This window comes from Falco cherrug (assembly GCF_023634085.1).
Source record: "Falco cherrug isolate bFalChe1 chromosome W unlocalized genomic scaffold, bFalChe1.pri SUPER_W_unloc_1, whole genome shotgun sequence".
Classification (NCBI taxonomy): Eukaryota; Metazoa; Chordata; class Aves; order Falconiformes; family Falconidae; genus Falco; species Falco cherrug.
The window spans coordinates 13,092,043-13,104,357 of record NW_026599288.1 but is presented as its reverse complement, the minus strand read 5'-3'; the positions used below and the strand labels follow the sequence as shown (position 1 = coordinate 13,104,357).

At 40.1% G+C, this 12,315-nt stretch overlaps 1 protein-coding gene across 1 annotated transcript in view; it reads right to left on the bottom strand.

Annotated features, from left to right (window-relative positions):
• The window catches only part of LOC129734931 (nuclear cap-binding protein subunit 1-like), a 63,925-nt gene that overhangs the window by 14,273 nt on the left and 37,337 nt on the right, over positions 1–12,315 (bottom strand). Inside the window, exons 14-20 of the mRNA XM_055700356.1 lie at positions 9,568–9,642; positions 8,424–8,527; positions 7,546–7,668; positions 6,186–6,288; positions 3,508–3,601; positions 1,291–1,394; positions 41–155 (exon numbers count right to left, since the gene is read on the bottom strand). Of these exons, the coding sequence (XP_055556331.1) occupies positions 41–155; positions 1,291–1,394; positions 3,508–3,601; positions 6,186–6,288; positions 7,546–7,668; positions 8,424–8,527; positions 9,568–9,642 (718 nt within the window). The remainder of the gene's footprint in view (positions 1–40; positions 156–1,290; positions 1,395–3,507; positions 3,602–6,185; positions 6,289–7,545; positions 7,669–8,423; positions 8,528–9,567; positions 9,643–12,315) is intronic.

Genomic DNA, 12,315 nt, shown 5'->3' with positions numbered 1-12,315 from the left:
TCAAATATATGTATAAAAAAACCCCCAAAATCCAAATTACCCTTTTGTGCTGTCTTGCCAATCTTGCCTTAGTTTCATCCAGTTCTTTGTGAATCTTCAGTACATGCTTGTTCATTTTACGAATAGTGGAATGTAAGATTTCCCAGACGTAGAACCTAGGAAAGATGCAGAACCCAAAACAGTAAATTGCACACTGCTCCAAGACAGAAAATGTGCAGATCTGCTATAACTCTCAATTCTTCTTATTCAAATCATCAGAAACAGGGCAACTTTGTATTGCTACAGAGCAAGTTAGATAGAAAAGTGCACAACATTGATCTGGGGGAGATTTACAACATTTCATTGCCATTACCTAGGACATCTACTGGAGCGAGCAAACATTCAATATTAAGAAAGCATATCACTCACTTCTTACCTGTACTTTGCACTGAATTACCAAACCAGCACTTTATTTCAGAATCATTCTGCAACACTACTAGCATCAAAATGCCAGGTCTGAGCATTTTTCCCACTCTCAGTAAACAATATATCGGAGGGTGATGCAGGATACATAGAATCATAGAATCGTTTAGGTTGGAAAAGACCTTTAAGATCATCAAGTCCAACCGCTAACCCAGGACCGCCAAGTCCACCACTAAACCATGTCCCTAAGCACCACATCTACACATCTACACATCTTTTAAATACCTCCAGGGATGGTGACTCCACCACTTCCCTGGGCAGCCTGTTCCAATGCTTGGTAAACAATTTCAGTAAAGCAATTTTTCCTAATGTCTAATCTAAACCTCCCCTGGCACAACTTGAGTCCATTTCCTCCTGTCCTATCACTTGTTACCTGGGAGAAGAGACTCTGTCTACAACATCCTTTCAGGTAGTTGTAGAGAGCAATAAGTTCCCCCCTCAGCCTCCTTTTCTCCAGACTAAACAACACACCTATATGCCCTAGGTGCAAGCCAAGACTCCACCAGGCTAGCAGCTATACAACAGGGTTGATGGTTCTTGTCCAGAAATGGTCCTAGAGCTTCTCCTTCCACTTTGGCAAACTTACAGGCTACTTGCATGAATCTTGCTAGCATAGCTTTTTGCAGGACATAGAAATGTACGCTGCAGCTCAGAGGAAAATCCTAAAGCTTGTGTTTTAGGGAAGCAACACAATTTTATGTAGAGTTTAAAGCAAAATAATAAAGGAAACACTACAATTATTCTAAATTTTTAAAAAATGGATTCTAATAATTTAAAATAAAAAGTCAGATAAAAAGCAACTCAAGACAGAAATTCCATACTTGTTACCTAGTAAAATCATGTGCAAGTTCTGAAGAGAAGATCCAGTTTGCTACTGCAGCGCAATCAACAATCTGTGTTCGAATCATCTTATCCACAAGAACAGCAATCATCTACATTTTGGGAAAGACAAGATGGTCATTCCTACTACAAGAAATGTTCAAGTTTACCTGCTGCAACATGGAATCTGTGAAATTACTGTGGGCTAAGGTACATCTAGTGCTGGGTTGTATGAAAAGTTATTAGAGTCAAGTTTGGTTTTATGCAACTTTGCAAATACATTAGTCAAATTAACGAGTGATTTCAAACACTTTAGGAAGCTAGTATTGCTTAAATTAGACATCTCATTTGCTGAACCTAAAAATGCTCAAACTAGGGGAGCTGTATCAATCATGCCAAGTATGCATTCGCATTTTAACAAGTCATCTTTATTCTTCATATATGATGACTTCACTTTTCATTCAAGTGAGTACTTCTGCTATTCCCAAGAGCAAAAATACAAGAACTGAATTTTGAAACAAGGCATCAGAGAAGCAAGTCCCAATAGTCAACATTGGAGTATCCAACCAGAAGACATGTTCCTGTTACATAACCATAAGGTAACAGCAACTGCTAGCCTACTCTCCTTGGACTTTGACAGTCCCCAACCACAACCATGTGCTCTTTCCTGCAGGAACTCTTCATTTTAGAATGAAACCAGCACCGTATATAAGTATTTACTACAGGACCCTACCTTGGATGAGGTTTGTGGGAAAATCAAGCAGGTAGCTACAAAATCTTTTGATTAGAACAGCTTTGTGACATTCAGAAGAAAGGGCCCATCTTAATTATTCATGTACTCCATACCACAATACCCAAGAAACTCAACCTGCAACGTGTTTATTCTCATAATCATCCATTCTCAAATATAATAAGAAATTGTAACAAAGCTCAATTTAAGGTAGAAAACTAAATTAATGGAATGAAACAGAGAACTCATGACTCGTTTCTCAATTTCCAAGACTACTTCCTATATGCATTTGTCTTAAGAAATTCTTCCTGACATCATCTAGATAATTCAGTTTGAGCCTTCATGTAACACAGACATAGGAATTCGTGAAAGTATTCGATCTTCATGTTAAAGTTTCCCTTTATGACATCAAAGCCTTTGTGCCCCCAGAAAATAGTTGAGGCTGTGACCATCCATAATTTAAAGGTTGATATTTCAGATAGGAACTTATATATATATTTAATCTCTGCTTTTTTTGAGCATTTTATTTAAGAAGCTATTTTACAATATCTTACCTCTCTTTCAGGACCTGACTTTTAAGAATATTAAAAGCAATCTTTTAGTAACCCTAGAAAATGGGCCTTAGGCCCAGTAGTAGATGCAAGGATTCTCCAGCACTCAATGAGATTATTTTTGCAAGTCTGGCTCATGCAAGTGAGGCAGCAATCACTTCCAGACATAATATCATATATTACAAACACACCAGGGAAAAGTATCCAAATAACTAATAGAGAAAAAATGAATACAAGTTTCTTACTGTTCTCCATTTATAAAACAACATCAACACGGGGAAACAACAACTGCTGTGAAGAAACTGCATGTTCTAAACTGAGGTATTTTTCATAGTTCTTTCAGCACATTATTTCATCAGACTCAGGAATTAATTTTAAGCATGGTAGTGTCACAGACAAATCTGTTCTGAACATTGGTTCAGAGCAGATTTCCTTGCTCTGCCTGTACATAACACTGATTCCAACCTGGTCTTTGTGGCTCGTGATTGCTAGTGAAAAACCACACAAGTGCTAAATAACCAGGTTCTATCTTTTTACCCTACTAATCAGGTTCTCTCTTCAGCCTACTTCTGTGTTACTAGATCTACATCTTAAAAATCAAAAAGCACAAGAACACTGTTCTAGTATTGAAATCTTGAAGAAAAACAGGGTTGGGTTGGCTTGGGTTTGTTTTGGTTTGTTTTTTAAGTTACTCTCTCGTAAACCAGACCATAGCACAAGGCTGAAAGTCTTCTACGCTGAACTTTTAACATGAAAATCTCACTGATAGAGAATAAATTTGATGTCCAGTTTAAGGCACTTAACAGTAGTAAACACAACTTCAATTCATTTAAATACAAATAGACAGTATTTTTAAGTAAACAAAGGAAATTGTAATGCTTTATATTTTAACATGACTTTCTGTGAGAGGCAACTTCAACAAATATCTGCCATTGATGCTCTTACTTGCGGATGATTCTTCCAAACCTCATATACAACTCTCAGGACATGGAGTTTCCCCTCATCACTTTCAGCAAGTACTTTGAAGACTTCGTGAAACCTTTAAAGAAATATAGGTAGTGAATAGAGGGGTTAGGATCAGGGCAATGAAGCAGAATCATGTAGTAAGGGGTTTAGATGGTCCCAACATTTTCTTTTGGCCAATCTGCAACAATTCTGGAAAGGCTACGCCCTGACAAATGGAACTGTCCTGAGTTTAAAATGTTGCAGAGACAAAACATCTCCTAAAAGCAATATAACCCTGCCTCAGGGCAAACTTACTCCTCAAAGCTAGGCTACAGTTTTCTTGCTTTTAAATGCAGGAGAGAACTCTGCTGCTTGATGTGCTTATCTATAAAACTATCATTAAGAGGATGTAATAAATTTGCAAGTAGCTAATCCAGACACTAGCTAGGATATTTTTTCATTACACTGTGGGTGTTTCTCAAGACTTTGCAATAGTATGCACGAAGAATCATAACACACCAGACTTGTTAGAAAGATTACTTAAGACTTCCTATTAACTCTCTTTTTATTTTAGGTAGATTAAGTTTTCATAATTAGAAGTCACATACAGAAATATCTACACACTTAACGAGTTGATGAACTGCCACACAAATGACCTCCCCACGTTTTGTTTTTTAAAAAACAAATTACTAACCTGCATGTTATTGACTGATTTAAACACAACAGCACAAGCCAACAGCAGTATGCTTGTGCAGGCAACTAACTCATAGCGTAATACCTTTTGTTAGCAACAAAAGCAAGGTGAGAGCTGGGTTGAAAGACATTTTTGTAGGCTACAATGAAGGGTACAAGGGGATTTATTTCAGCATGATTTCAGGAGTAACGTTTACATTTAAGAAAGATACAATGATTTGGGGGTTTTTATTTCAATTACAGACATTTATAACATTCTCTACTGCATAGATGTACATTTCCTCTTGCACTTTATGCCAACATAAAGCTCCAGGAACGACCTAAATGCTTCTGTGCAGTGACTGAGCTTAATGATGGTGACAATAGGGTTGAGTGTTTATGAGTGAGAATCAGGGGGAAGGCCAACAAGGCAGATGTCATGGTGGGAATCTGTTATACAACACCCAACCGGGATGAAGAGGCAGAGGAAATATTCTATAAGCAGCTGGGACAAGCCTCAAAATCACTAGTCCTTGTTCTGACTGGATGGCCAAGCCCAAAGAGTGGTTGTGAATGGAGTCAAATCCAGCTGGTGGCTGATCACAAGTGGTGTTCCCCAGGGCTCAGTGTTGGGGCCAGTCCTGTTTAATATCTTTATCAGTGATCTGGATAAGGGGATTGAGTGCACCCTCAGGAAGTTTGCAGATGACACCATTACGAGGGGAGACTGTTGATCTGCTTGAGCGCAGGAAGGCTCTGCAGAGGGATCTGGACAGGCTGGATTGATGGGCCAAGGCCAATTGTATGAGGTTCAACAAGGAGAAGTGCCGGGTCCTGCACTTGGGTCACAACAACTGCACACAACGCTACAGGCTTGGGGAAGAGTGGCTGGAAAGCTGCCTGGTGGAAAAGGACCTGGGGGGGTGCTGGTCAACAGCTGGCTGAACATGAGCCAGCAGTGTGCCCAGGTGGCCAAGAAGGCCAGCAGCATCCTGGCTTGCATCAGAAATAGAGTGGCCAGCAGGACTAGGGAAGTGATCAGCCCCCTGTACTCAGCACTGGTGAGGCTGCACCTCAAATACTGTGTTCGGTTTTGGGCCCTTCGCTACAAGACATTGAGGTGCTGGAGTGTGTCCAAAGAAGGGCAACAAAGCTGGTGAAGGGTCTGGAGCACAAGTCTTATGAGGAGCGGCTGAGGGAAGTGGTGTGGTTTAGCCTGGAGAAAAGGAGGCTCAGGGAAGACCTTATCGCTCTCTACAACTACCTGAAAGGAGGTTGTAGCGAGGTGAGTGTTGGTCTCTTCCCCCAGGTAACAAGCGATAGGATGAGAGGAAACAGCCTCAAGTTGTGCCGGGGAGGTTTAGAATGGATATTAGGAAAAATTTCTTCACCAAAAGGGTTGTCAAGCATTGGAACAGGCTGCCCAGGGAAGTGGTGGAGTCACCGTCCCTGGAGGTATTTAAAAGATGTGTAGATGTGGTGCTTAGGGACATGGTTTAGTGGTAGACGTGGCAGTGCTAGATTTATGGTTGGACTCAATGACCTTAAAGGTCTTTTCCAACCTAAATGATTCTATGAGTACCAAACAGTCTCTATTTTAGAACCCCTACAGGGCTACTGGTAGAATCAGACATTCAAGGCTGTACTCAGAGTCATGCTCAGGTAAAGAATGCTGATATGGCCAGATGTGACAACATGAAAATCTCAAATTGATATGTACCTTTATACTTGCAAGATACTTAAAGCAGAAAAAAAACCCTCACCCTAAGGCAATCAACATGCTTAAGATGTATATGCTCTTGTTAATAACTCCATTCAGCTATGTAACCTAGTTTTCACATTACCTTTCTTTTAGTAGTGTTACTGCTTCTGCCCAAAACACACCATCACATCACATTATGCAGCATCTAAAATGTTACTGAAGCCTGCAGATGAGTTACCAGGCACCTCACAGTCAGAATGAAATGGTTCTGTAAGCCCCAAAATAATGCACATACCACACTTACTTAGCCAGAGCACTGAAGGAGTGGCTGAAAGACTTCGCAGCTAGATGGAGCAGAGTCTGCACAAAAACTTCTATTTTCAAAGGATTGAAGGTGAATCCTTCATCTGTAAGTTAAAGTTAAAACAAGTACTTCAAGTAGAGGTTTTAAGTTGCTCCAAATACTTTAATGATAATTTTTGTAAATTTTTTAAAATAAATTAAAGCAAAAAAAATTCAGCAACTGGATATTGCACAGCTGAACAGGGAGTTTGTAAATATCTTCTAGAAGGTGCAGATCTTGAGACTTTCATCTGTCATGGAGAAAACATGTAGAAATGGTTCCAGGTTAACAAGAAATAGCAGCAAAGACACAGCTATGCTAGTGGCATCTAAGAGCACTGATAGAGAGAAGCAGGGAACAACAGCTGAAGATGCTGCAGAAGTCTGCACTGGGTTGGAGACAAGGCAGGCATGCAAGGAGACAAGAGCATGGGAAAGGGGGAATGGATGAGAAGAGAGGAAGCTGCAGATGATTATAATACAGAGGTTGGATATTTGTAATGGTTGGGGGGAAGGGGTATACGGGACACCTGAGGTGAATGGTTCTGAATCCCCTGGACGCTGCTGTAGACCTGCTGGCAACAATGGGTAAAAAACAGAACATCAATTACTATGTGGTCTTTATAGTAAATCAAGGAAAACAATACTGGCTCTCAAGCAAAAAAAGGCTTGCTGCTGCTTTGTGGTTGCATAACATAACAACACTTACAAGTATTGCAGTATTACCCAAACTGTCCCTATGTTTTCAAGATCACTCCTTAAACGGGTAGCTCACACTCCTTTCAGACCCCAAGAGCACATTGGCTTTGGAAATTGAGCATTACGTGAGGCTGGACCAACAGCAAATCTGGAAAGAAGTTGAGCAAAGTCCTACTGTGAGAATACAGTTTCATTTAGATCTAGGGAAAGCTAAGATAGCCAGGGTGCTAGCTTTAACTGCTATGAGGCTGTATCAACAGGAGGCAAGTAGGGCAAAGACACTTGATCTTCAGGACAAAGCTGACACCATGAAATGAGCTCTAATGCTGAAGGCAAAGAAAAATGTTAAATATCCTTCATGCCACCTCTGTGGATAATTAGCAGAACCCACATCAAGGGCCAAGCTACTTCTATTAACTAGAACAGATCTCTGTACATGACAAGAGCAGAAGAAATACTGACAAATTCTATGTTACCTCCATTTATTGTTAAACTGAAACCAACTATGAGAAAGAAAAGCATACAGTTAAATTAGCAGCAGAAACCATAACTACAGGACAGCAAAATGGTTTAGATGCAAAACTAATGACAACCTTGCAATGCCTAATATCAGATGTCCTTACCATCGTCATCATCCTTATTTGGATTAGGCACATCTTTTAAAATGTTGAAGATTTCATCATTACTGGCCTTATTTTTAATTGCAATCGTTAAACAGAGTGCTACAGTATACCCAGGAAGAGACCCTAAATGAAAAGAGAAAGTTCATATAAACTTTTTCAAGTCTAGGATGGAATGAATATTTTTAATCAGCATGCTTCTCAGAGAAGCATGTATACTTCCCAGCTATTCCCAAAACTTGCTGCTCCCAATACCACTGTCCACATGACCATTCCATAAAATTAATCAATGGGTTTCCTATTTTTCACAAATTAAGGTCCTTTTCTAGGACCTTCAGAGTTATGGGGGGAATAACTCCCCTTATTAAAACTCCATTCTATTTTCCATCAGCTTCATAAAAATACAATATTTACCTGCATTTTCTCAGTTATCTCTGCCTGTGATAATGACAGAACCTTCACATGATTTGCTACCTCTCTGTTTGCGTCATTAAACCAGATTTGTTTAGTAAAATCTTTTGTTAAGTGCCCTATTCATTCAAAAACTAGTCCATATTATCTTGTTACATTAATTTCTACACAGAATTCTACCTGAATGATGGAAATAAATGAAATTTTCTTTTTTTAGACTCCTGGAAAACCAAAGCAAACTGTCACACCTAGACTGCAGTCACCTCAGCATGATTTAACTTCATACATCTAGATTATTTTTTTAAAAAAAGGTTTAGATTAGAAAGATCCAGACAGCACTAGATCAAAACCAAGCATATTTATTTCAGCTGAGTTCTCCTTCATGAAGTTAGAGTAATTTGACACTAGGATATTCCCTTGCTTTGAAACAATTTGCTTGGAATTGAAGTTTTGGTAACTTAAATACTTACTATTGCTTTCATCTCCATATTTGTAAACACACACTGGGTTTGCAGGACTGAGAACAGAAAAGCTTGGAGGAACAATGTCTATTATTCGCTGATGATAGGAAAGCCTACAAAAGTAAGTTTCACAGCAGTAGAATTATAATAGCATATCATCATCAGGGTTGACTCAACTCACTGATTTAAAGTATTTTTCCTATTTTTTAATTTGGACTGTGCAAAAAAAAAAAAAATCAAAACGTTTACTCAATACAATGGTAGTTCCTGAAAGATAGCAAGAGATAACTTAATCAAAACTTTCTAGTAGATGCTTAAATACTAGAATTTCATCCTCACACAAGTCTAAGATGCTACAGGGACAATTGGTAAAATACTGGTATTAAAAGTGTGTGTGTGTGTGTGTGTGTGAAGATTAAACCAAATGGCTTTGTTTTATCTTCCATCTTTCTTACTTTACAAACACTGAATTCCTCTACTAAACTTGCAGTAAAATCAAAAGGAGACACAAACAAAATGAAATAGTTTTGCAGCACAATTTCACACTTTGTACATTAAACTCTTGCAAAACAACAGGTAAGCTTTTTCCATGTAAAATACTGAATTACATAGGTTCTTTGAACATTTTGCTCTTGCACTCTCCTATACCCCCATTTCCACAATCACGAGCCCAATCCTGACAGCTGTTGTGCTTTTGCAGCTTCTTTTTAAGGTCCATGAGAATTGGAGATACTCAGAACAATGAAGATACTTATTTATCTTAAATTAGACATATAACCCCTCTTATTTCTGTGAATAGCCACAGTTTTTCAGTAAGTTACCTGAACTCTTTTTCCCTTCCCTGCCTGCCTGCCCTATTATCAGCTCTTTTTACCTATCCCCAAGCAGAAAAAGTAAAGCCTTCTTAATAATGTCACCTCCACTTGCTCCACCTATTTGTCCCCTAGTCCACTAGGAAAAGCAGTGCTCTACAACAGATACACTAGAACAAAACTGAGCAAGACAACAGAACAAACTTTAGCTAAAAAAGTTAACTGAGAAAATATGTATGCTTAAGACGAGAGCCACTTTAAAAAGAATGCATCATTACCTGGAAGCAATGGCCAAACTACAATTTGACTACAAAAGCAAGATGTTCAGAAGTCTTACTTACCTCATGCATTTTTCCAAAACCTCTCTCACAAATTTGGATTTGGGCTTCTCAAGGTCCTGAGTAAGACAGTCTGACCTATCAAATAAAAACCAAAAACAACAAAAAACCCCAACCCAAACCCCCAAACAATTTCTAACAAATGTATTTGTGTTCTAATCTGTTTTGGTCTGATACTACAGGTAGGGAACATTCACTGGATAATCACAATTCATAAAATCATTTAGGTTGGAAAGAATCTCAGGAGGCTACATACTCCAACTTCCTGCTCAAAGCATAGTCAACAATGAAATCGGATCACTCAGGGTTTTGTCCAATCAGTTCTGAAAGCTTCCAAGGATGGAGATGCCACAACCTCTCTGGGCCCCTGGTTTAGTGTTTATCCTCACAATTAAATATTTTGCTTTATATCCAGATGGAACCTCCCATGTTTGAATTTATGGCTACTATCTCTTGTCCTCCTGTCATACACCTCAGCATGGAGACTAGCCCCATCCTCTCAGTTCCCTCAGCCTCTGCTCACAGAGCATGTGCTGCAGCCCCCTGACCAACTTGGTGGCCTTCTGATTAACTACCACCAGTTTCTCAATGTCTGTCTTGCATTGGGGGGAGAAACTGGACACAGTGCTCTAGATGAGGTCTAACAAGTGCCAAGTAAAGGGGAATAATCACTTCCCTCAATCTACTGGATACACTCCTGTTGACACTGCCCAGGATACTGTTTAGCCTTTGTCACTGGCAAGATACTGGGTTTTGTTTAGCCTATTGTCCAGCAAATCCCCAAGTCCTTTTCAGCAGAGCTGCTCCCCAGTCAGTCAGTCCCCCACCTGCCCCATTGCAGGAGTTAGTTCATTCCAAGTACAGGACTCTGCATTTGTCTTTGTAGAATTTTGGGAGGTTCCTCTCAGCTCATTTCTCCAACTTGAATAGATCCCTCTGAATGACAGCCCTGTCCTCAAGCATATCAACTGCACCCCCAAATGTAACATTGTCTACAAGCTTGATGAGGGTGCATTCTGTCTCCTCTGGGTCATCAATAAAGATCTTAAACAGGACAGGTCTCAGGACTGACCTCTGTAGTACTCCACTTGTAACCAAGGTCCAGGTAGAATACAAACCATTAACCACTACCCTCTGAGCATGACAAACCAGACAGGCTTTCATCCATCTAGATCATAACAAACCAATTTGGATACAAGGATTCTGTAGGAGACCACGTAAAAAGCTTTTCTAAAGTCAAGGTGTATGATATTTACTGCTCTCCCCTCACCCACAAATTTAGTCCTTTCATTATACAAGGCAATGAGGTTGGTCAGGCATGATTTACCTTTGGTAAACCCATACTGACTGTTCCCAGTCACCACCTTATCCCTTGTGCTCCGAAATGCATTCCAAGAGGACTCACTCCATGATTTTCCCAGGGACCAAAGTGAGACTGACAGGCTTATAGTTCCACAAATTGTTCTGTTGACCTTTTTTTGAAAATGGGTGCAACATTTACCTTTTTCCAGTTATCAAGGATTTCTCCTGATCTACACAGCCTTTCAAAGCAAAGACAATAGAGAGCAGCTTCACAATGAAATTGGCCAGCTCTCCCAGCACCCTCAGGTGCACCCCATCTGGTCCCATTAATTTTTATAGATTAAGATTTCTCAAGAGATTGCCAATTTGATCCTCTTCCACTACTGGTAATTCTTCTCCTTGAACACTATCTCTAAGCACAGAGACTTGAGAGACCATGTTTGTAAAGACTGAGGCAAAAAAAGGCATTGAGTACCTTAGCTACCTCTGCTGTCACTAAATCACCTGCCCCATTCAGCTGCAGGCCTTCGTTTTCCTTGTTTATTCTTTTAATGATAATGTAGCAGCAGGAGCTCTCATTGCCCTTTATGTTCTTTGCAAATCTCAATTCAAGTTGAGTTTTGGCTTTCCTAATACCATCCCTGCCAACCCAGGCAATGTTTCTAAATTCCTCCTTTGCAGACTTGCATCCTTCCGTATTGCCCTTTCAGCAGGGAACCTCAGGGAGGTTTAAGTCCTCCATAAAAAACAGGGTCTGTGATCCAGAGGATTCCTCCAGTTGTTTAAAGATGACTGACTGCTTTCTAATCCTAATCAGGTAATTTGTAAATTCTACCATGATGTCACCCTCACTGGCCTCTCTTCCTATTTTGACCAACAAGCTCTCAATCAGCCTGTTGCCTATTCTATAGAAGAGGTATTCAATCTGGTCCTTCACATAGAGGGCAACTCCCCTCATCTTCTTCCCTGCCTGCCTTTTCTGAAGAGTCTGAATCCATCCATTACAGAATTGTAGTTAAATGAGCTCTCTCATCACAGCTCAGCTACTTATCAGTGGTTCATCTGCACACAGAGCTCTAGCACTTTCTTTGTTTCCCAGGCTGTGTGCATTTGTCCACAGACACTTGAAGGGGGGGGCCCTTTTGTCCCGCTTTATCCTTCCAAGTGCTTTCTCGCTTTCATCACCCCACCCCATGTTCTTTCCACCCCATTTTCCATTCCCTCATATCACTTCATGGTATGAACTCCATCACCCAACATACCTAGTTGAAAGCCATTTTCACCAGGTTGGCAAGCCTGTTGGCAAAGATGCTCTTGCCTCACCTTGTCAGATGGATCCTGGCTCTCCCTAGCAATCCTTATTCCTTAGAGGGACCCACAGTCATAAAACCCAAAGTGCTGCCTCGAACACCAGCCATGCAGCCAGCTGCTAACTCACAAAATGCATCC